The 24,345-nt window shown below is 41.1% G+C and overlaps 1 protein-coding gene across 4 annotated transcripts in view; it reads left to right on the forward strand.

Annotated features, from left to right (window-relative positions):
• Cdk5rap2 (CDK5 regulatory subunit associated protein 2) overlaps positions 1-24,345 on the forward strand; it is a 178,995-nt gene that overhangs the window by 17,034 nt on the left and 137,616 nt on the right. For 3 of the 4 annotated variants that reach the window (XM_027400255.1, XM_027400258.1, XM_027400257.1), the window contains exons 4-7: positions 10,197-10,307; positions 13,487-13,563; positions 19,846-20,008; positions 22,819-22,973. In XM_027400255.1, coding sequence (XP_027256056.1) covers positions 10,197-10,307; positions 13,487-13,563; positions 19,846-20,008; positions 22,819-22,973 — 506 coding nt within the window. The remainder of the gene's footprint in view (positions 1-10,196; positions 10,308-13,486; positions 13,564-19,845; positions 20,009-22,818; positions 22,974-24,345) is intronic. The other variant, XM_027400256.1, reaches the window with a different exon arrangement.

Raw genomic sequence — 24,345 nt, forward strand, 5'->3', positions numbered from 1 at the left:
TTGAGACAAAAATCTCTTAGTGAACTCGGAGCTTACTGATTCAGCCAGTAAGTTTGGGGAATTCTCCTGTCTTTACCCCAGTATAGAATTACAGCTTACACTGCCATCCCTGGCTGCTTTAAATGGGTGCTGGGGGTCACACTTGGATCTTTATGTTTGTATAACAAGCAAGCATTTTACTGACTGAGTTAATCTCCCCAGTCCTAGTGCAGTCTTTTTAAAGTGATAATATGCACAAACATAGTGCATAGATATACATGCAGACAAAATAGCTACATATAATCTTGTTTTTTAATCATTTAGTGATTAAAGTTCCCTTAATAAAGGGAACTTCCCAGTTCCCTTAAATAAAGCAATAATTATGTTTAGCACTGTAACAACGTGAAACATACCTAAGATAATATTACATGAAAGCAATACAATATACAAACTCACCTATGCTGTGATGCTGTAAATGTTTATTTATGAGCAAGGACTGAAAAGCATATTTGGAAAACTGACTGATGAGGTGGTTCCGCTCCATGTTATCCACTTGTTTTTAAATCAGCTTCTTTTTTATTTAACTTTATTTAAATTACATGTGCATGTATATGTGTCTGTGTGTGAGGATGTGCACATGTGGGCAGATGCCCAGAAAGGCCAGAGGTGTGGGATCCCTCTGGAGTTGGAGTTACTGGCAGTTCTGTGCTGCCTAATCTGGGTGCTGGGTGTCAAACCCAGGTCTTCTGGAAGAGCAGTACATGCCCTTAACCACTGGGCCATCTCTCTGGCCCTCAGTTTTGTTTTGAGACAAGTTTTTTTCTCTGTAGTCACATAGCTGTTGTTTTTACTATGTTGCCCAGGCTAGCCTTTAATTCACTGTGATTCTCTAGCTTCAGATGCCTGAGTACTAGATTCATTGAAATGAGCTACCATACTTGGCTGTGATCCAGTTTTAAAATTATATTACTGCTGCAGTTTTGTTTGTGAATAAATAGATATTTGCCTAGGAAAGTGTTCTTGATGATTTGAAGACTCTGGGGAGTGTATTGGCATCAGAAACAAATTCCAAAGCATCCCCCTCATTTTACTAACTCATTTGGCTGCTGTTGGCAGAGCATTCTTATACACAGTATATTGTATCTGGTGAATATTGCTCACCAGAGATGACGTTTGAGAGCAAGAGTGCATGGGCTTCGTTATGTCTTGGTGAGGTATGACAGTTTTGTACATGCAAAGAGGGTAAAAAAATTATGTTAACCTAAAGCTGTACTTATGGAGTGCTGCAGTGAGAGATGGCTCCTTTTAAAAGCTCTACCCTGTTTACCGATTGCTAAGTGCTAGACTCTGCCAGGTGCTTAGCTCATTTAGTTGTCACAACATCCCTTCAAGGTAATTGATTTTATTCTCATTTTATAGATGAGCCAACAGTGACTCAAAGATGTTAAATAATCTTCCCAAGGTCACACAACCGAGAAGCAGCTGCAGAGTGGGTTTTTCGACCCCAGAGCTCTTGCTCTGGAAGAATGACATGCTAGATAGAGTGGGCTTTGGCTTTGGAGGTCTGGCAAACCAGGAAACAGTCAGAGGGAGGTCCTTATTTTTGTTTGTATTTCTGTTGAGGTGAACCTAGTTCTTTTTTGCAAAGTTGCTTTTTTTTTTTTCGTTCTTTGGGTGGAGCTTGCAGTCGGCCAAGGCTTTTGATGGAGAGTGGGAGCAGGAGGGAACCAGAGAGTCACCCAGAGGCATATCTTGCAAATGGGACCCTCTTATTTCAGATGACTACAGTTCCTAGCAGCCTGAGCTGGAGGCTTCTGAGAGCTGGAATTTGGCAGATGCAGCCCTAGAATTAGATTATGTTTCTAAGTTGTGTTTGGTGGGTTTTATATTTTTGGAGTATTTATCTTCTTTTGTGTAAGCAGTTTTCAGTTCTTCCATATCAAGGCCCCCTTGAATTTGTTTCTCATAGAGGGGAAAATATGCAGAGGGAAAACATTGTTGTAGTTTGAATTCTTTTCTGAAAAACCTGTGGTGTGTATGGGGGGTGGCGAGGGGTCTGGCAAGGGCAGAAGCCAGATCACACAGCATTTTGGGACATCCTTGAATGTAAGAGTGTTGGGAAAAACAAACAGAAACAAACAGGCAAACTAACAAAAGCAGAAAACAAAAGAAAAAAAGCAATGAAGGGTTTATGCAGGAGAGTGGCATGAGTAGATCTGTCTGACTGAAGACAGGCTGTCTTAACAGAAGCATCTGGCCCGTGTTCTAGCTCTCTTTTGTGTTTCAGACAAGTGCACTCGAGATGGAGATGTTTTCTCTCTGAGGTAAGGTGGGGAGATAGGTGAGTGACCCGTGGGACAGTGCAGTGTTGCTAAGCTGGAGAGAAAAGAGGCTTTGTGGAAGAACCAGAAGAGTTGCCAGACCAGCCAGAGAAAACTTGAGGCAAGAGACGCTAGACAGAGAACTGACTGGCCATCTGGCTAGCTGACTGGAAAGACAGTGTTTGTGTTGTATTTTATTCCTTTGAGTCTTTTTGACATTTGCTTGACCTTATGAAGGTCCATTTGCTTTTCCCTTATGCTTAAAAAATTTTTCTTTATAAATAAGACAAATATTCTTTTAAGTGTTGTTAAGAATTTTAGTTTTATGTACAATGTGAGCATTAAACTGCCATAAATATTTTATTGGAAGCTGAGTAATAGAATAAGGTTTCTCTTTATAGGAAGTATCTGGCATGGCAGAGTTTTGTTTGAATGGATATTTTACATGCTGTTTTCTTAAAATATTTAAAAGGAGCTTTAATGAACCTTCCAATTGTTTCTTGTGGCTATTCTTGTTTGCCACAAAATTGAAGCCTTAAATATAATAGCAAGAGGGCGAGGGTATATTGAACATAGGATATGCTTTTCACTGGCTGAGCTCCTGGAGTCCAGTCAAAGAGAGGGAGGAGTGATAATATAAGCAAAGGGGTCAAAGACCATGGTGGGGAAACCCACAGAAACAGCTGACCTGAGCTAGTGGGAGCTCACAGACTCTAGACTGACAGCTGGGGAACCTGCTTAGGACCGAACCAGACCCTCTGAATGTGGGTGACTGTTCATGGAGCCACTGGCAGTGGGACCAGGGCTTATTCCTGGTGTGTGAACTGGCTTTTTGGAGCCCATTCCCTATGGAGGGATACCTTGCTCAGCCTAGATACAGGGGGGAGGGCCTTGGTCCTGCCTCAAGGTGATTTGACAGACTGTTGACTTCCCATGGGAGGCCTCATCTTTTCCGAGGAGTAGATGAGGGGTGGGGATGGGGGAGCTGGAGAAAGTGAGGGAGGGCGAATTGGATTGGTGTGTAAAAAGAAAAAAAATATATATGTATATATGGATTTGTTTATCATTTATCCAGACCTAAAACTATATTTGTTAAAAAGAATAGTGTATATGGGATATAGAGATGGTTCAGTGGCTAAGAACATTTATTTGCTTTGGGGCCTGGAGAGATGGCTCAGAGGCCAAGAGCATAAAGGCTGCTCTTTCAAAAGGTCCTGCGTTGAATTCCCAGCAACTACATGGTAGCTCACATGGTAGCTCACAGACATCTATAATGAGATCTGGTGCCCTCTTCTGGCATTCAGGCACAGCACTGTATGCATAATAAATACATAAATCTTTTTTTTTTTTTTTTTTTTAAAGAACAATTGTTTTGGATCCTAGTACCTATGTAGCTAGTTAAGTCTTGCATATGCCTGTAACTCAGGCTTCAAGGTCAGCAGAGACAGGAGCATCATTGGACCTTTCTAGCTTCTGTTCTATCTGAGTCCAGGTTCAGGGAGAGATCCTATCTCAAATGAGTAGGCAGAGAGTGGTAAAAATGGATATCTGTGCCCTCCTATTGTCTCCATGTACATGTATAAACAGTTACATACACTTAACAAGGACACTATACACATAAATAAATCTTTAAGAACAGAATAGTTTATGACATTTGTTATTTTTAAATTGCTCAAAGAAGCCTTGTCACTATGTACATATTAAGATGTGCTAGAGTCCAAGTGTGGCTATTCCTATTTTAACCATATTTTATTTGCCTTATGTCAATTGTCCTTTTCCCTTTCTCGCTCTCTTTCTTTGTTTTTTTCTTTCTTTCTATAATTATTTCTCTGGCTGGCCTGGAACTCACTGTGGGTCTATCTTACTCAAGTTCATGGAAATATAACTTATATACAATAAATCTTTATCAGTTTTACATATTGGATGAATTTTCACATGTGTTCCTGTCACTAATAGTAACTAAGATTATATATGATTATAGTTTTTTTTTTGTTTGTGTGTGTATGTGTGTGTAAGTGTACAGTTCTAGGCTTTTGTAACCATCACCACAATCAGCATGTGTAACAGTTCCATAATAACAAAAGTTCCCTTGTGTTGCCTCTTTGTGGTCAAACCTTCTCTCTGCCACAAACCCTCTGATAACTAGTGTTCTGTTTTCTCCATCCCTATAATTTTCCTTTTCCTGGAATATCACATACACGGAAGCATGTATTAATGTAATGTTTGGGACAGGCTTCTTTTTGGTGGCATGTCCTTGAAATCCATCCATGGTCTGCTGATGCTGTTTCAGAGTATTGGTGTAACTATTGGTCTACTAGGGTTTCAAAGGGCTTTTGACTTCTTCCCAGCTTTCAATGCTTAAAAATAAAGCTGCAGTAACCCTTTGTATACGGTTTCTGTCTGAGCAAAGGTTTTCATTTCTTTAGAATGAGTAGGAGTGAAATTGCAGAGTCATTGGTAGGTGTAGGTTTTGGTCAGAAACTGCCAAACTGTTACCTGGTGTGGCTGTTCCATTTTGCATCCCATAGAATGAGAATTCTGCTTGCTTCTCATTTCCTTTTGCATTTACTGTTGTCAATTAAAAATAGTTTTAGCCCTTACAATAGATGTGCTTCTCATTATAGTTTTATTTTATGTTTCCCTGAAAGCTAAGGATGTTGAAATGGTTTTTTGTGCCTATTTACCATCTGCATATCTTCTGCTGTGAACTTTCTGTGCAAGTCTTTTGCCTGTTTTTCCCCCAAGAAAAATAAGGCTTTTGGTTGTTTTCTTACAGTTATATTTGGACAGTTATTATGCATGCTAGGTATAATTCCTATGTAGAAATGCGATATGCAAATATTTTCTCCCAGAGTGCAGCTTGTCTTTTCATTCTCTTAACACTGTTTTTCAGAGCAAGTATTAAATTTTCATGAAGCCCAATTTATTGATTTTTCTTTTCTGTTATGGATCATGCCTTCTGTGTTATGTCTAAAGAACTGTTTGCCTTGTTCTAGAGCCCAAGGATTTTCTATGTCTTTTTGTAAGAAAAAAAATCATATTATTTATGTGTTACATTTAGATCTGTGAGCTAATTTAGATCAACTCTGTTTAATATATAATTTATGTCAAGGTGAGTTTTTTCATGAAAGGATATCTAGTTCCAATGCCATTTGTTGAAAGGAAGACTATCCTTTTTCCTTTTATGCATCTATTTATTTGTTTGTTTGTTGTCTGTGCATGGGCAATGTGCACCACAGTGCATGTATATAAAATGTTTCTTTACCCCAATAAACCTCTCTGCCGATGCAGCAATCCAAATCAGACCAAATCAAACTGAATTAGAAAAAGCCTACATTTAATGGATACAGTGCTCCGGGATCGCCTTCCAGCCTCCAGAGAGGAGACAGGAAAGGGAGATTGGAAAAAAGGGAGATATTGGACTGGTTTCTGGGGGGCAGTTTAAATATCCTGTGGGAGTGGTCTTGAGCATCTCTGGGGGAGGGGTCATTTGTCGGGCTTTATGAGATGTGGCAGTGTTTGGAGGATGATGAGGGGGAAGGGAGGCTTGGTTGGAATCTTCACCGTAACAGTGTGGAGTTCAGAGGACAACTTGATGTTTTTTTTCCCTTCACTGTTATCCTGAACCAACTCCTAGCTTGCTTTCTTCTTTGATTGCTATCACTCATGACGGAACTTACCTGGCCATATTTGGAAGGGCTTATTTCAGTATTTCCTACCTTCACATTACATTCTCCTCTTTCAAGATGGTGTCAGCTCATCTGGTTCTTCACTGTTTCAAGTAAACTTTATAATCAGCTTGCCTGTGTTTACAAAAATCCCTGCTAGTATTTTAATTGGATTTGTGTTAAATCTTTAAGTAAATTTCAAGAGGATGGATACTTTGTTAGGCAGAGTCCTCTAATCCAGGAATTTCTTAAGAATCTTCACTTACAGTGGTTGTAGCGATGTCATTAACGTTTTGTATTTTAAATACATTGTTGTATATCTCATTAGGCTTTATACTGAAGGGTTTCATTTTTGGAGCTATTGTCACTGCTGCTTAAAAAGTTCAGTTTATGGCCAGTCTACTGAAATACAATGGATGCTGGACTTGCCAAAATTACTTTTAGGTACTAGAAACTTTTGTAGATTCTTTTAGGACTCTTTCTAATGAGAATGCCTTAAAGTGTGTGTGTGTGTGTGTGTGTGTGTGTGTGTGTGTGTGTGTGTGTGTGTGTGTTGTGTGTGTACATGTGTGTGCTACATGAGTGTGGAGTTCTGAGAACAACTTGCATGAGTTGTTTTATTTCCTTTTAACATGCGAGTCCTAGGGGTGGAACTCAGGTTGTCTGATTGTTAGCTATCTCATCAGTCTCATAATTGGCTTTAAAATCTGTTCCAACGTCCTCTGTATTTTAGCCGGGGGTATTTATTCCATTTACATTCAACATATATAAGTGTGTTTGATTTAATTTTTTTACATAAAATTTTTTAATTTCTTATTTTTCTTTTCAAATCCCATTTTTACGGCATTTGAATACTTTTCATACTTCACTTAAATATATTTGATTAGATTTTAAATAGATCTTTGTACAGTTTATCTTCAAATCCTTAAGACATTTTAGTGGTTGTTTTTGAGCTGACCTCTCCCTCCTTCCTTTCCTTTCACTCCTTTCTTCACCATCTTCCTTTCCATTCTCCCTCTCTCCATTGCCCTTTATTCCCCCCCTTCCTTCATTTCACATAAGTAAGATGTGAAAGGTTACCGTTGTCTTTATTCCAAATGTATTCCATTAACATACTTTGACACCTCTCCCCATAGTATGTTATGATTTTACTTCAGCTGTCACATGTATTTTAAAGAGTTTGTGGGCTTTTCATTTGAATAGTTTCTGTAACTGCATATGTAGATACTAACAACTTAAATTTCTTTTCCTTCCACTTCCAGGGTTCCACACTTCCTTAGGTATCACTTCCTTTCAATCTGAAGAACTTCCTTTGTCATTTCCTTTAGAGCAGGTCTGTTGCTAATGAATCTATTTTCCCGAGTTTGAGAATGCCTTGTTTTACCTTCATTCTTCGGTGTTGTTCCTGGATGTAGTCTTGCATGACGGTTTCCTTCAGCCTGTAATAGTTTCCCTGTCCCTGGCCTCTCTAGCTGTGATGGAAAAATCTGCTGCTTTTTGACACCCCTGAATGTAATATGTCCATTTTCTCATGCTTTCAAGCACTGTGCTTGTCTCTAGTGTGCACTATGTCTAGGTGTGAGGTCCTAAGCCATTTTTCAAGTTGAAAGTTTTAAATTATTTCTTTGGGTATTTTTTCCCTGAAACATATTCTTTTTCTTATTTATAATACTTTTAATATTTCAGAGACTTTGATGAACATTGTCTCACAGGTTGTATTAATGATTTTCAAATTTTCTTTTGCCTCTTCTTTCCTGTTGGATTCTTATTTGAAATTGGGGTTGTCTCTGTTTTAAGTCATTTGATTGTTGTATTTTTGACTATTCTAGTTTCCATTTTTACAATTTCTGTTTGGTTTTCTTTTATAACATCTGTTTCTGTACTGATACTTTTTTCTGATTTATTCATTTCACTGCACAAAGCTTTACATTTTTTGGTGGAAGTGTCTTGAGATAGTGTTACTATGTTGCCCAGGCTGTCCAACTTTACCATCCTCCTTTATTTACCTCCTGAATGATGGGAATACAAGAGTATACCAGCATGTCTGGCCCAGGTTTCACATATTTATATAATTGGATGTCTTTATTTTTTTCTCACAGAAACCCAGGAGATTGATTTTATTATTCTTATGTTAGAGATAAAGAAACAGAGGCTCAGAGTTTAACTGGAATGTTGTAATCTTTCATCATCTCTCCTTTTGCCATTTTACTGTCTCTCCTCTTTTATGTAAATAGTAGTATACTGTATATAATGTTGTATGCCATAATAGTTCTATTTAACAATACATCTTGGAGATAAGTACACATATAAGTACCCAAACTGTTCTTTCTTTGTTATGTCTTTGTTAATATTCCATTAAGTTGACATACCATGATTTATTTAACCACAGACTGTTGGCTATCGTAATTTAAACTAACCATATACTATTCAAATTTAAGAACTCTTTAAAGTTCTTTAAGATACATATATTTAAAACTCCTGAGGGTACATAAGATGCATAGTGCACACGTGTGTGAATAGTTCAGTGAATTAACAAAAAAGATGCCACAACTATCATCACTGGATGATAAGAAACAGTATTTTTAGCACCCCAGAAGAGTTCTTCATTGATGTTCCCAGAAGCCACCCACTTTTCCTCTCCAGCAGATAACTATCATCATTCTAGACTCATTTCAAGTCCTTTTCTACCTGTGCTTCTGTTACTCCTGACCACAGTTCTGAGGAAAGGAAACCCCACCTCCCACTCTCACCTCCCCATCCCCCAACCCCAGGCAGAAACTGAAAGCATGAATCAAAGAAGCAGAATGTGGGGATAGTGGGAGGACTTTGAAACATGTAGATGTTTAATCATGGTGGTGGGGGTTGTGTTGACACAGGAAGTTAATTTAGTGTGTAGGTTAATGTCTCCTTGGAGTTAGCTAGTCTAGCCTGCTCAGAATGCTGGGTCAAAGAATCCAGCTATTTCTGTCAGCTATTTCCCATAGTCAGTGAGTTGTACTTGGCAGATCAGGTTGCTGGAGTCCCAGCAGGGTAGGAGCCTAGCTATTGTGCTACTTACTGGTGTGGTCCTTGATCTTCTGTACAATAGGGTAGTACTTCCACAGTGTAGCTTAAGAGTTGAGGCTCCACATATGAAGTTATCTAGGTCAATGTTTGTTTGCTCAATTGGTCGCAGTAAATATCACTTTGTGTAATAGCTCTGCCCCTTATTTTGACAAATTTTAAACTCATGGAAAGTTGTAGATCATTGTAGATTCACCAGTTGATGTATCTTCCTTTTTCTTTTCCAGCACTCTTACTTAGCTGCAGATTCCATCACACAGTACTTTGGCATGAGTTGTCTTGTTAGGACACTTTCCTAGAAAATCGTAATGTTACAACCTAACATAAAGTTGTTTTCTGGTTTCCCCTAGTTACATCACCATATGTAATATATATTTAAACATTTGAGAGTCTTCCATTGTGCTTACCTGTCTTGTTTCTGTAACCTCAGTTTGTTTAGAAGGCTCCCACTACCAATTTTACTATATTGTTATTAGGGTTTTTGAAAAACTCAGGTCTATTATTTTACATAGTCCTTCAGTTTAGATTATTCTGATTGACTCCTTAATGGGATTGGTTTAATGACTGTAGACTGAAGTGTTTTAAAAAGAATTGTTTGCTCCCAGTGATTAACTTCAGGAGGCACATGACATGACTTTGACCCATCAGTGGTGATAATAGTTATATTTCCTTGATTGAGTTGGTGTTTCCAGATTATGAAAGTCCCTTTTCTTTTTGTAACTAGTAAGACACCCTTGGGGAATCCATTGAGCTTGAATGTGCTGCTCTTTGGTGATCTGTCCTCTGATGCCATTTCAAGTGTTGATGGTTCTTATCTAAGTCATTATTACTGTAAAAGTTATGTATCAGTGGCTCTTATTGTTCTATGTCTCCTTTTCCTCATCATTTCTCTCTTTCTTCCTCTTCCCTTCCACCTAATCCTATCCCACTATCCCATTCCCGTGTTCCAGTCTCCTCCTTTCCCCCTTCTCCACTGATATGGAGCCATGCATTCTTTTTTCACTTGTTTATTCCCATCAGTATTCATTTTGATGCTACGATTGTCTTTCTTGTGGCTAGTGGGAACCATCTGCCCTAGTGGATTAGTATCATTGCAAATAGGGTAAGCTCTGGCATGTGACCTAGCTACTGTATCTGAAGTGTCTGTCCTGTGCTTGCTTTGCAGCAAATCACTGAACTGAAGAAGGAGAACTTCAACCTAAAGCTCCGCATCTACTTCCTTGAGGAGAGGATGCAGCAGGAGTTTGCTGGCCCCACGGAACACATCTACAAGACTGTGAGTAGCCACTTCTGGCTGCTGTCCCTTGTGTCTTTGCTCATAGTTTTTCCCAGAAGACATTTAACTGGTATTTGTTCTCAGCGTTAGCATGAACAGTTGTTGTCATTTAATTTGGATTGATTTTGGGGAAAAACATGATGCTAGGATAACCCTCAATAAAGTGAGATATATGATCTTAAGGAAGTCTTTAAATCTTTTTGACATCAGATTTCTGGTTCACAGTCTTGGTCTCGGTTGTCTTTTTATAATTATTTATTATTTTGAAATAGGCAGTGGAGCAGTAGAATAGCTTTGTAATTGAATGGTAGTGTTACCAACTAGTAGAGTGGGTGACTTTTAGCCAGTCACTCCTCTGTCTGGGCTTGCTTCCACAGTGTAGTGATAGCCCTGGGACTGTTTGGATGAAACCAGGGTGACAGGTGCAAATGGGGTGATAAGTGCAAATGGGATGAATGGCTCCAGGAAGCTGCCAGTGCTGAGCAGTTACCATCACAAGCTTATAGACTCCTTGACTGTCAGGAAAAATCTCTTCCCATTTGAAGTCCTGACCTGTGGGTCTGTGTCTGTAAACAAGCTTTGTTTCTGAAAGTTGCAAGTAGAATTTGGTTTTCTAGAGATGCTATGAGTCCAAACAGCATATAGGTGCCTATTTCTTAGGTTTCGCTGGTAGATTAGCCTCTGGCCCAGGAATTATTCTATCTTTTAGTCTCTGAAGTTTGTGCTGGTAGAAACTTGTGAAAGTGTGGGGGAAAGCAGTTCTCTTTGGCAGGCAGGGTGAGAGTTGGGGACTACATAGGCTTTCTTGAAGAATTTTACTGCCTTTCTAAGCAGTAAAGCTCTCTTGTCCCTGAAGGCACAGTTTCTTCCTACAGTGTCACAGTGGAAAGACAAAGAGGATGGCCCCTTTCTGGACAGAGTGGTGATACACTCAGAGTCTCAAGGGGAGCCAATAGTTAGAGCACACTGTGCACTGTGGCCAAGCATCTCAGGACTTCAGGAAGCAGGATGTCAAACTGTCTGCTCCTCACTGGGTCCACAGTTCTTAGGGGCTCTTACACCTTGGTCGTTTTACTGTGATTCTCAGGACAATCCCAGACAGTGGAGATTATCCTGGTTTTACAGTGAGAAAACAGAGGCCATAACTTGCCTACTGTCATGGTGGTACAAAATGGGTTTTGAGCCTGACTGCCTGCTTCAATGTACTACTGTGTCTTCTTTTTATAGACTGAATGGCCTGGTTTAATTATCTCCCTCACTAAGCTTTCGAGCAGGTGTGTGTGGTTCAGGTTCAGAATTTAAGAAAACATAAAATATGGTCTGCTAAAGAGATGTTCTGCTCTGATCCTTGGGTCCCTAGATCTAACCAGTATTATTGATGTCCTGTGCAGAAGAGTTTTGTGTAGAAATTTACATAAATTTCTTTGTGAAACCCCTTTTGCATAAGTACCAGCATGTCTGTTCTGCATTTTGCAGTTTTCATTTAATGATTTCTTGAATGTCTTTCCCAATAGTAGTTTAAGAGCTGTTTCAGTCTTTCTTTTATAGCTTTATAATAGTCCATTTTGTGCTTTGAAGGCATTCTGACTCTTGGTTTGCAAATGGCTATCATCTTACATACACATTTAGAACTTGAGATGCTGTGTGTGGGGAACATAGGCGTGCTAGCTAGCCATTGGGTCATGCACAAGCCATGTTCCTAGAACATACTCTGTCAAGCTCTTACTCCTGCTCTGCCCCGTGGGAGCTGGTGGAGGAACCCAAGGCTTGGAGGGTGTTTCTCACAGAGGCACACATGACGACATTGTGCACTGTCACTCGGTCTTGTCTGTTAATGTAAAGGAACATTTATTCTAGAGAAAAATTCTGCCTCATAAACTTCTTGAGTTCCTGTCTGACAGCCAAGAGAGCGGCACAGACTTCTCTCAGTGCTTATTTGGTTCTTAGTCCTTGGGTCATGTAGATGCCTTGCTCCTCTCTTGACAGCTGTGGGATCTGACAGTCACAGCTCTGCTTTCATATCTCTAAGGACAGGCACAGGGTCACACTACTGGCTACTTTATTCTTAGGAAGTCAGAGCCTAGGTCTGTCATGTTGACTTCAGTGTCCTTAGTGCTACGCCTGCCACTAGCACTCAGGTGTCTGTGAAGTAAATACATGAGTGTACACTGACTTGCTGTCATCTCTTCCTGTGAAAGGGCTGTGTCCTGCAGTGTGGGCTGCACTCTTGACTGGGCATGCTCCTTTCCCCAGGGCCACTTGACAGGAAGGAGGGAGGCATGTCCTTTGGATTGTTAATTTTATGAAAATGTTGTTATTTAAAAAATACAATATGGTAGAAAATTGTAAAATCAGCATGAATTATTAAAAAAATAAGAGTGAGAATTCAGAGAAATCTTGGTTTGCTATCAGTCCTCTGCATGCTGTATCCAAGTCTCCATGTCATGAATTCTATGTGCATTCTCTGGACTGCATTTGTGGCTAAGTCAGAAGGCCACCATTACTCTGCTGCTTCCCACTGCCAAAATTTCTGTCTTTGTGTTCTCACCTGAGTGAGTGGTGAGCCCAAGGCCATGTGTGACTTCCTTTGTTCCAGTTCCCTAAGGGAAAAAACAGTTGATGATACCATGATATCCCTTAGAGACAGTTCCCTGTATAAGCTGGGGCTTTTTGTGAGTGTCCTGAAATCACACTGAAACAAGACAGGCCAGGCTGCAGCTTCCCATTTATCCATTCACAAGTTTTATTTTATTTTTGTTTTTAAATCTGTAGCACGTTCCCACTGCAACAACCACATGCGTGATTGTAAACAACTAGAAGTAATTGACTTTGAATGGGAAAAGCAAACTGTAAATTTGCTATGCGGAGGGCAAACAATTTTTAAATCAGCCTCACTTGTATGACATTTATGCCTAGATATTTGAGTGCTCTGGCTGTTAGACACTTGGAATATTTACATAATTGTTCCAAGTCTTAAGGAATTCAGGGCTTTCTTTTGAGACCACCAGTACTTAATAATTCCCTTTTTGGTGCCTCAGGGCTAATGAGGGTTTTGAGTCTAACATCTGCTGTTACAACTGTGGCATAGTTAGTCCAGGCCAGAAGTAGTTTGCCCACCATCAGCGCTTGCTACTCCTGCACCTTACACTGTGTTTTTTATTTTCTTATTGCGCTGGAAGAACATTGAACTCAAGGTGGAAGTGGAAAGTCTGAAGCAGGAGCTCCAGGAGAGGGATCGGTTGCTCGTCAAAGCCTCGTGAGTACCTGTCACCCCAAGAGCTTGGCTATCGGGTCCCATGGGTGTGTGTTGGGTAGTGAAGCATAGCTTTTCTAAGCCGCTTGTTTTCTGACTGAGGGCTCCAAGGGACTTGTAGTTTTTATTTGTTTGTCAGCTGTTTTTTGAGAATAATGTAGTTATAGGTAGATGTACAGGACTTAAGGGTACAGCGTGATGCATTTTTATGAAGCAAGCATGTATGTGGAATCCCCATCTGAGCCTGAAAGGAAACATTACCAAATTTCCAGAAAGCCCCCTTCCCTTCGTGTTTTCAGAACATCCCCCTTTTCATAAGATAGCCACTCTTCTCAACACAATTGCTTAGTTCTGCCTATTTTTGAACTTTATATAAATGGATTTATGCAGTAGGTCCTCTTTTGTGTTTAGCTTCTTTCCCCAGCAGTGTTTATGAGAGTCAAGTCACTTGTGTTGTGTTTTGGGAGTTCATTTGTTTTCCCTGATGAAAATGCCTAAGAGTAGAAGGGGTTCTAGTGGGTGAGGCTGGGAGACAGAGGGAGGGTTTCAGCCAGTAACTTGTTTTAAGCCTGTTGTGTGTGTACTAAGGGACTCTAGTAATATTTTATTTAAAGGGATTGTAATGCTTAAAAATTAGAAAACTACTATGTCCACTAATTAGTTCCTTTATTCAAGTATTTATTGAGTGACAACCTATAGATCCATTTGTTCCTCCTCTGTCCATCAGTGTTTATCAAAAAATTACTGGTGTCATACATTGAAGATGTGCAGAGACACTGACGAATGCCCCAACCTGTCATAGCCATAGGCTACTCTTAACGCATTATGTGCAAGTGGAGTGTTGTGGAGGTGTGGTGATGGCATGTGTGGCAAGTGAGGATACCAGAGTTGCTCAGTTTTGCCCCAGAAGAATGGAATATCTACCCGGGTGGTCCACAAGGGCTGCGTGGAATTCTTTGTACTTCTGTTGTCATGGTAGTGGAACTCCTGTTGGGTGTGGAGGACGAAGAACATGCTTGCAGCATTCCCAGATGGGCTACAACTGCGTTTGGTGGCTGCAAGTTGGCTATTGTGGCTTGGGGGCAGACCAGAGACTCCTAAGCCCTGACTTCTCCTCTGAGTGCCACTGAATGAGGGAATAAATTAAGAAATATACTCAGACTAAGAGATCCTCATTGTATGAGTACTGAAATAAGTCTGCTGTACCAGGCCCAAGATCAGTATGTGAATTTGCCTTAATAGTCATTGCCACAATGCTGCAAATCTTGGGTAGTACTTGTTTTTGGCAAAGTACATATACATTGGAATCACAGCTCACAAGGGCTCATGTACATTCCTCAGTACTATCACTCAGGATGGGGTGTTCTGGGTGCTTACATGCATGTTTGTATACTTCTCTGCCAGGCCCTTTGTGATCTGACCAGTTTTGTTAACTTATTCAGAAAATACTTAGCGAATGTCAGTTGTGTGGCACTGTATGAGGCTGCTGGTAATACAATGGTAATTTAAACAGCTACATGAGACTTGCATTCTTCTGGGAATGATGATGATGCAATATTTACATTAGCAAATGTATGACTACAGGTTGGGAGAAGAATCGAAAAGAGGAAAAAAGGAACCGTGAGAATTTATAGCTATGACAGTAGATGCATAGACATAGTGAAATAGAGGGAAGACATGCCTGCAGTGGTGACATTTGAAGTATGAGGTGTCAGTAGAATTAGACAGGTGAGTGGATGGAGATGTGTCAACGAAGAGGCTGTGCAAGACAGAGAAAGTAGGAGGAGAGTAGCGCACTAGAGATTTGGTCTTTGTTCTAAGGTTAAATAAGTAAGTGACACTCTATGGAGTTTGCTTTTTTGGAAAGGCCATTCTGAATTTTGGGTGAAAGAGGTAATGTGAGGATGCTGGGAGACCAGTTAGAAAACCAGATGGGTGGGTGAGGTGAGAGCTGAGTGCTGATGTGGATGGTAGGCTAATGGGAAAACCCTTAGGAAGCACAGTCCACACAGGCCTTGGTGATGGTGAGAAGGCAGATGTTGGGTGTATTAGTCACAGTTTTGTTGATGGAATAAAATAAGGGAGAGAAGAGGTATATTTTAGCTTATAGTTCCAAATATATAGTTCCAGATATATAGTTCCAGGTATATTTTAGCTTATAGTTCCATCCATTATGACAGGGAAGGTGTGGCAGGAGCAGGAAGCTGGATGATCACACCCCCCCCCAAACAGCAGAAAAAACAAACAGAAATTATTGCCAGTCCGCAAAACCTCAAAGCCCATCCCTAGTGGCATTCTTCCTCCAGCAAGGTTCTGTAACTTTCCCAAACAGTGCCACCAACGGGGGACCAAGTGCTTAAATACACAAGCCTATGAGGGACATTTTTTATTCAAGCCACTACACAATGAGAGGCTCTCTGGGGCTAACATTGACGTCATAATTTCAGCTTCCTCTCTACCACCTGTTTCCCCAGCACATCCTAGAGGTTCCATAGCTCTTCTTACTCTTGCTTCTCTAGCTTCTGAGCAGAGGTCTTTTCTTCTTAGCCCTCCCAGCCCAGTACCTTCCCGTTCTCTCCTTAATCTATAAGACTCAGGGGTCCTTGTAGCTTCTTTTAGCCTGCAATGGCCTCTTCCATAGACGTCTCTGAAGGCTCATTTCAAATGAGTTCACCAGACCCAGGATAAATGATAAATAGGTGTTTTATTGGGGATGAACTTTCACACAGTTAACAGTAAACAACTGTCCTGGTGTCCCTGCTTGGAGGATGCAGACCCTGCAGCTCTAGTGCTCTCTGTGTCCCCCCAGGTCCTCTACTTTAAGCAGGTCACATCTGCACCTGAAACCATGCCCAAGGGGTGTGGCCACTGTTACAGGTTCACAGGCAAGATGCCACCACAATTCTCCATCATATAGTGTCCACCCCACATGGGTAGCTCTTTTCCATGTCTAAAATACTTTCACACCCACACATATTATTATTCCGGCAAATCTCAAGGAGTTCCCTCATTTTATAGAAGAGGGAATCAGGCCTAGTAAACAGAAGGGCTATGGCCTTAGAACTTGGATTAGAGGTCAAGTCTCACTTTTATATTTTTAATCTTTCATGTGTTGACATAGTGTGTGTGTACAGTATTTCTAAGAAGGCTTTTAGGGTCTCATCATATCTGCTGATGACCCTTTCCCTTTTGCTGCTAACTACCCACAATCCAGCAGTTTGTCTATAGTATATGTTGATAGAGTCTTGTTAATGTAATACTGGCAGCCCTCTTTTTCTGAGTTGAGTTTTGGTTGGGGAAGGGGTAGGACATGGGCTCTGCCACAGGAAAAGGACAATTCCAGTTTTAATGGAAATAATCTAGAGGAAATGTTGGAGGTTAAAAATAGCAATGAGGGGAGTATTTATGGAAGGTTCTTTCACATTGAGTGGAAAGCTGATGTATACCTCTTAGGTCCGAGAGTCTGCCTGATTCTATACATAAGGAAAAAACAATGGTAAAGGGAGAGAACTAATACTGGTTTTGATTCTCCTTTGTCTAAACTTGTATGTTTGGTGGTTGACAATTGCATGGGCTGCCAGTGTTCCCATTTGAGTGAAGAGAAAGCTGAGACCCAGAGGAGAATTGTACTAAGTTGTTTCCAGTGCTGCTTCTGAGCCCACTCTGCCTTGATGTGAAGTAAACATATTTATATGCTGGTTTTCCATTGTTCTGTGTCTCAGTTACAATAAGGGGACATTAAAAACAAAAGCAGTCATATTGTTGGGAGCAAATTTTATCTCTGTAGCTTTAAAACACAAACAAAAAATAATAATTCCATTAGCAAAGGAAAATTGCACCATACTGCTGAGTATAAATTTTATTGCTACAGTAACTGTAAAATAGAAGGATGATGAATGAAAAGTTGGATCATTTATTATTGTGAATATATTTTATTGGTATAACTAAAACACAAACAGACTGAATAATGCTAGTAGTTGTTAAAAATTGTACAGCCTCTTGACAGTGTCTGTGACTCAGGCTGTGAAGTGGCAAGATTAGATCTAATGCTGAGGGATGGAGACCAGAATGCAGGAGAGGGCAGGGGCCAGACAGGGGACTCTGAAAGCCCCAGGGCTGACACATCTATGAGCACCCAGGTAGAAGAAATTCAGTACCAGAAACATCTGTATAGGAGCTGAAGAGATGCTGAGTGGGTTAAGAATCTGCTATGCAAGCACAGGGACCCCATCATCTGTATCAAATCTAGGTAAGGTGTTTGTAACCCTAATGCTGGAGATGGGGTGGCGGTGGGGGGAGGGGAGATGGGGCTTGATGTATAAACAGCTACAGGTTCAGTGATAGACCCTGTTTTAAAAAAATAATAAGGTGGAGAGCAATAGAAGACAGCATCGCCCTTTGTCCTCCATACACATGCTAATCCACATGTGTGCATATGCCACACATTCACACACGGAGAGAAAGATAAAAGTCTCTATCTACAGTTTGGGAAAGAGAGGAGGCCAGTCTGGAATTCTTTTTGTCATCTGTAATGCCCCTTAAGGAGAGATAGAAATGAGTGCGAGTCACTGTGAATTGGAGAAGGCACTGATCCCAAAAATGAGCTGAGTGAGTGGGGGCTGAGGACACTTAGGGCAGTGATCAGGAAGTGAGCATGTTGGCCTCAGTTCTGGCCAGGGGTTGATCTATTCTGAGCTCAGAATCCAGCAGAGGGGTGGCAGGAGGCCTCTCAGCAGCACAGCAGGGCTTGTGCTGCCCTGGCATCACAGGAGAGGTCTCACAGCAAGATGTGGGGGTGGAGGGAGCATGCAGAGTGCTGAGGCAGGGCTGCAGAGGACCCCGGGTGGTAGCCCATTAGTTCCAAGAGGTAATCATCTCATTTTTCACATGAGGAGACTGAGGTGTAACAACTAATTTACTGAGGCTAGGTAATTTACCCAGAGCCACACTGGGGATGGGATAGAGCGAGAATTTAGAAGCAGATCTGTCCAGCCCGAGCCGGTGTTCCTCCTTTCAGTATTTACACTGAATTCCATTAATGTGATATTATGATGGCTTTCTGAAGCCTTGCTGAAAGGAAAACTAGATATAAATAAGGCCTTTATTTGCAGGTGATCTCTGTGGGAGACTTGGTCAGCCAGCACAGCCCTCTGAGTGGCACTGTTCTGGATGAATGTTTCACGTGGCCCAGTGCGTGAGCATCTGGCTATACAGCTTTGGGTTAGGGAATTTTATATACTCCTGTGTGGCAAGGAGTTTTGTTTGGTTTTCCTGCTGCCGTTTTTCTGAGAAGCCAGCTTTAGGTGGAGCTATTTCCTCAGTTTTCCTTCTGGAGACTGCAGTCATTTACAATGCAGTGAGGACTGAAGTCTCACGGGCCCCACAGCCACCACTGCCTTTCTTTTTGCATCACTGGTCATGGCCCTGTGTCTGGTTTTAGTGTCATGCCTGCCTGATTGTCCTGCAGAGAGAACATTCTAAGGTTCCACAGCTGAGTGCCCTGGGCATTTAATGTCACACCACCAGGTACAGGATACTTGTATCCACATCTCTCTTCATACCCTAAGTCGTAGCCTGTGCTGGATCCATCTTGCTGTACTTAAAATGCTTGTCCTCAGGCTACTGCAGGGTGGAGCTTGCAAACCCTAACCTCACAGATGTGTTTGTTGCATGTTACACCTTTGCCCATTGGTTCCTGGGCACCTTTCCTATACCTCTGGTGTCAGAGTACTAGTGGGAAATTTGGCAATTGCTATCCAGAGTTTTAAAGTGTGCTTACCCTTGGGCTCTGATATTCCCTTTCTAGGAGTATGTCCCTAGAAACCATTAAACCATAGCACTGATGTTTAGTGAACAGTTGCTTTGTCCAGGCACCTCTTCTCAGATCTTGGTGTTACCAGTCAAATGTGTTACATCAGACACAATTTGGTCTTTGAAATATAGAGAATTGACTTAATAAAGTATTGCATATAGTGATACAGTCTTTTAAGATGATGCAGATTTATATTTACTGACTATTCTAAAGGGTGTTCTCTGTATAGTAAGTGATCAAGTTAGTTCACTAGTATACACTAAATGGTTCTGTTTGAGTAGACCAAACCTGAAAGGATGTGTGTTAAAATGTTAATTATATCCTGTGGGATAACTGCCCCCCTCCCCAACTTCTGAATTAGCTCCGGCAAATGGGAGAAATGACTGGAGAATGTCCCTTGTCTTTTGGGGCTGGTGAAGTTGCCATCAGACAGGCATCCAACTGCATACTGACTGCCCTTTGCCTCTCTGCAGCAAAGCAGTGGAGAGCCTAGCTGAAGGGGGCGGTTCCGAAGTCCAGCGCATGAAAGAAGATGCGAGGAAGAAGGTGCAGCAGGTGGAAGACCTCCTGACGAAAAGGATACATCTTCTAGAAGAAGTAAGTCTGGAGATGCCAAGGGTCCTCAGCTTACAGAAGGTCAGTCCTGGGGAGGGTATGGTGGCGTTCCTTTCTCCCTGAATGTCACATTTCAGCAGAAATGCAGCCACCCTCTTGTTATCGAGTATTATCTGTGTTTGAGCCTTATTGTAGGCACTTTGCACATGTAACTTATAACCCTTACACTGTTGTGTTCCTTCCTGTGAGGACACTGAGGTACAGAGAGAAGTACTGACTAGCCTAGGAGGTTGCTGAGGCCCACTGCAGGAATGACCATCTAGCCCTAAGCAAGTCCAGACTCAGATTGCTGATGCATGGCTGTTGCCTTCCCAGCTAGCTCTTGTCCTCTCTCTAGTCTCTGTCCAGTATCTTGCCAGAGCTGAGTGGATACACTTCTCTAGGAGACTCACACACAGTTTCTTGTGCTGTTCATTCTGTCATACGGTTGCTGTGACTACAGTTGGGAGTCAAGTGCCTCCTGGCTGAACACCGCCTCTGAATAGGACAATAGAAAGTGTTTTGCTATTTTAAGCTAGTATTAAGTTCCAGAGTTTGAGTAGCTTTTTCCTGAAATGCTTGGGACCAGAAATGGTTTAGATTTGGACTTACCATTATTGAACATTTGTACATAACTAATAAGATAATCTTGGAGAAGGGCTCTGAGACTAAACATGGAACTCATTGATTTCATATATGCATTATATATGAAGTCAGAAGGGAATTTTGTGCAATATTTTAACATGCTTGTGTTTTCAATACAACCCATCACATGAGGTCAGATGTGAAAGATTCTACCTTTGACATGTTGATAAGTTTTATGTTTTGGGCCTTTCAGAATTTGGATTGGGATGATCAGTATATATTAATAAATTATTATTGTGGTGGGTTATTTATTTATTTATTTATTTATTTATTTATTTATTTATTTGAGATAGGCTCTATTAGGTAGTGAGGCTGGCTTCAAACTTGCAGTCCTCCTGTTTCAGCTTCCCAAATATTGTAATTACCAGCATACATCACTATCTAAGTGTTTCTACTGCTGTAAAAGACACCATGATCATAATAACTCTTATAAAGGAAAACATTTAATTGGGGCTGGCTTACAGGTCAGAGGTTTAGTCCATTATCATCATGGCAGGAAATGTAGCAAAACAAAGGCAGACATGGTCCTGGAGAGGTAGCTGAGAGTTCTACATCTAGAATGGCAGGCAGCAAGAAGAGAGAGAGACATTGGGCCTGGCTTGCATTTGAAACCTCAAAGCTTATCCCCAGTAATACATTTCCTCCAGTGGCACCACACCAAATCCAACAAAACCACATCTCCTAATAGTGCTACTCCCTGGTTATCTAGCATTCAAATCTGTGAGCCTACAGTGTTAGGGTGTTGAGGGGAGGGCATTCTTATCCAAACCACTACAAGCACCACACCCTTAATCAAGACACTTGAAAAAGTTGTCACCTCTTGATGCAACACCTTGTTTGTCCCATGCATACTTCCCAGTGCTTCTGCTTACTTGACTGCTGCATTTATCCCATTGGGTGAAGCATTTGCCTGTGTGAATTGAGCACAAAAGCACCAGCTTGTAGCACTGACTGCTTTAACAAGAGTATACACTAAGCTATGGGAACTCACCATAGTGGTAGGCCCCCTGCTGAGCCTCATATGTGCACTTAGCTATCCCTCTAAGAAACTCATGAGCTAATTACTTCCATTTCTCCCTTTCTTTCTCTATTTTTAAATATAATGAAACAGCAGGCACAAAGTGGTCTGGTCATTTGCTCAAGGTCACACAGGTGATAAATGTCAGGTGATCTAGCTATGTTTTAGGCTGCAATATTCTACATTCTACTGTCTCAGTCCACAACACTTTAGGGTTAGGTCAAGATCAAATATGATATAAGACTGCTTGCTCAGAGCCTGGCATTTACTAGCCACTCAGCAAATAACAGACATTGTGTTCGCTGTCTAAGAAATATGCAGTGACCGACAAGCCTCCAAGACAGACATTGTTAGTGGAGATATTAAGAAGGGAAAGGGCAGGGGAAGAGAAGCCAGTTTTTAGCTTCTGGGATGACAGGTATTGGCAGTCTCATAGCAGCTCTTTGATGGAATAGTGGGTAACCTGTTTTCTAGAATAAAAACCTGGGGCTCAGAGATTAAATGACTGTCCAAAGTCACACAGCAAGTAAGTAGGAGAGCTGCATTTTGGACCCAGTTCTATTTGACCTTTATGTTTGCAGTATGATCTGAGGCATTGGTCTGTGTGAGTGGAGAGTCAGGCCTTCTCCAGGTCACTTATGTGAGCCTTTCCCCCTGACAGAGACATGGCCTGCATGATTTAGGAGATAATTTCCATGTTGGCTCCTCTGAGCATTCAGGAAAAGCATATAGTTTTTCACCACCTAAATCACCTTGGAGATACAGAAATGCATTTTAGAATTGTGTAGTCATTATCTTAAAAAGAAATAGTGATGGGTGGTAGGCTGTGGGATGAATTTGCATGGAGATTAGGGTGACTCTGGGATTTACGCATGTTTAGTATTGAGAAGCACATTTTTCCTTGTTCTCATTGAAGCTGTAAATATTGATCTGATTTTTCAAAACCAAAAGTACAGTTCTTGTAGAGTTGACTCTTTTCCATTGGAAATGCCCATTACTCTTCTGATACAAGAGGGAAAAATGGCTGGCAAATGTATTTATTACTGATTCCTTCCATGTATAGTACATTCAGGGAGGGGAAATGTGCCGGAGAAAAAGTCATAAATATTTATATTTTAATCCAATTTCCTTTCAAAATGTTCCCAATTGTATTGAAAAATTGCATCAAATGCATTTAATTTAACTGTAGGATGTGAAAGCCGCCCAAGCAGAACTGGAGAAGGCCTATGCAGGGACAGAAACAGAGAAGGCTCTTCGCCTCAGCTTGGAAAGCAGGCTCTCAGCGATGAAGAAGATGCAGGAGGGGGACTTGGAGATGATTCTGGCTCTGGAAGAGAAGGACAGGTCTGGCCCTGCTGCCTGGGAACTCTTAACATCTCATCATCTGGTGTGGGAGAGGAATCTTCCTATCTTTTCCTTTCCTCTCTTCTGTCATTGTTCTTCACTAGAATGGAATGCCTTACTGGAGTGCATCCAGCACAGCAAGATAGGAAAGTGGGGATCGGAGTAGGGCAGGAAAAACGGAATGAGATAATAGTGGGTAAAAGACATGTTCATGCTGAAAAGGGACACTTCCATCCTAAGTCTAGTGTTTAGCTTTGTCTGTAGCTTCCTCGTAGTCAAAGGAAAAAAAACAATCCTGTGAACTTGAGATTCGAATTACCCATGAGCTAAACCAAGCCATGGATTCGTGAGAAGTCCAGTTTTGTTTGGCTCTATCAGATGGAAATTTCTACTTTGCCTCTTTCCACAGGGAACAGTAAGTGGTGATGCCCTACAATAACTACTAGTGAATTTTGTGTTATCTATTTTCCATCATGTTTTTTAATGCTGGCTAGAGGCCCAAATTAAGCAGTGTTATAGGAAAAGAAGAAGATTGTAGAACAAATACAGAGTTCTTCAATGCATAGCGAATAAAATATATGCTGTTTGTTCAGAGAAATGAATGGGCAGTAGGGTTATTAGGGCAACTTTAATGACCATTGTGACTTGCAGCTAAACTTTAGACAAAAACATGTTAAGAAGAAGTTGAAATTTTCTTCTGACATTTTGATTCTTTTATTTGTTGGTCTCTAAGAGGGAGGTAGAGTTAACAGAGTAGGAGGTAGTGTTAACACTGTTGAGCCCCACCTATTTGGAATTGGATGAGATGGTTCCAGAGTGAACGGTCTCCTCCAGAAGATTCCTTTCTTGGTCACTCAGTGCCCTGTGAAATGGTGTGTCCCAGAACATTATTTAGTTAGTTAATAGTTTATACTGGCACAGATTCACTGTGTGGCAGAGGTTGGCCTTGAACTCCTGAAGTTCCCTGTCACCTCCAGAGTTTACAGGAGCCCAGCTGTTTAGGTTCTTGTGACCAAGTGCTGTTTACCTTTACTTCTGATTCAGTGCCATCTTTTAATATTTAGGTCTGCCACTTTGTTTTCAGTGTGGGGTTGGGAAATCAGCTGAGCAAGCCTTCTGGGATTCTCTGTGAGAGAGGACAAAATCAGTGCTGATGGAGCCTGTGGTCAGGGTCATAGTTCAGTACCCTCTCACTTAAGGGATTCAGAGGACTGTATTTATTGTGTATACTGTAACCTCTTAGCTGCTGCTGCTGCTGCTGCTCCTCTTCCTCCTCCTCCTCCTCCTCTTCCTTCTCCTCCTCCTCCTCCTTCCTTTTCAATTTTCTCTTGGATCAGTGTTTACAGGTGGTTTTTTAAATTTTAATTTTGGT

Source organism: Cricetulus griseus, chromosome 2 (assembly GCF_003668045.3).
Source record: "Cricetulus griseus strain 17A/GY chromosome 2, alternate assembly CriGri-PICRH-1.0, whole genome shotgun sequence".
In the NCBI taxonomy this organism is placed as follows: Eukaryota; Metazoa; Chordata; class Mammalia; order Rodentia; family Cricetidae; genus Cricetulus; species Cricetulus griseus.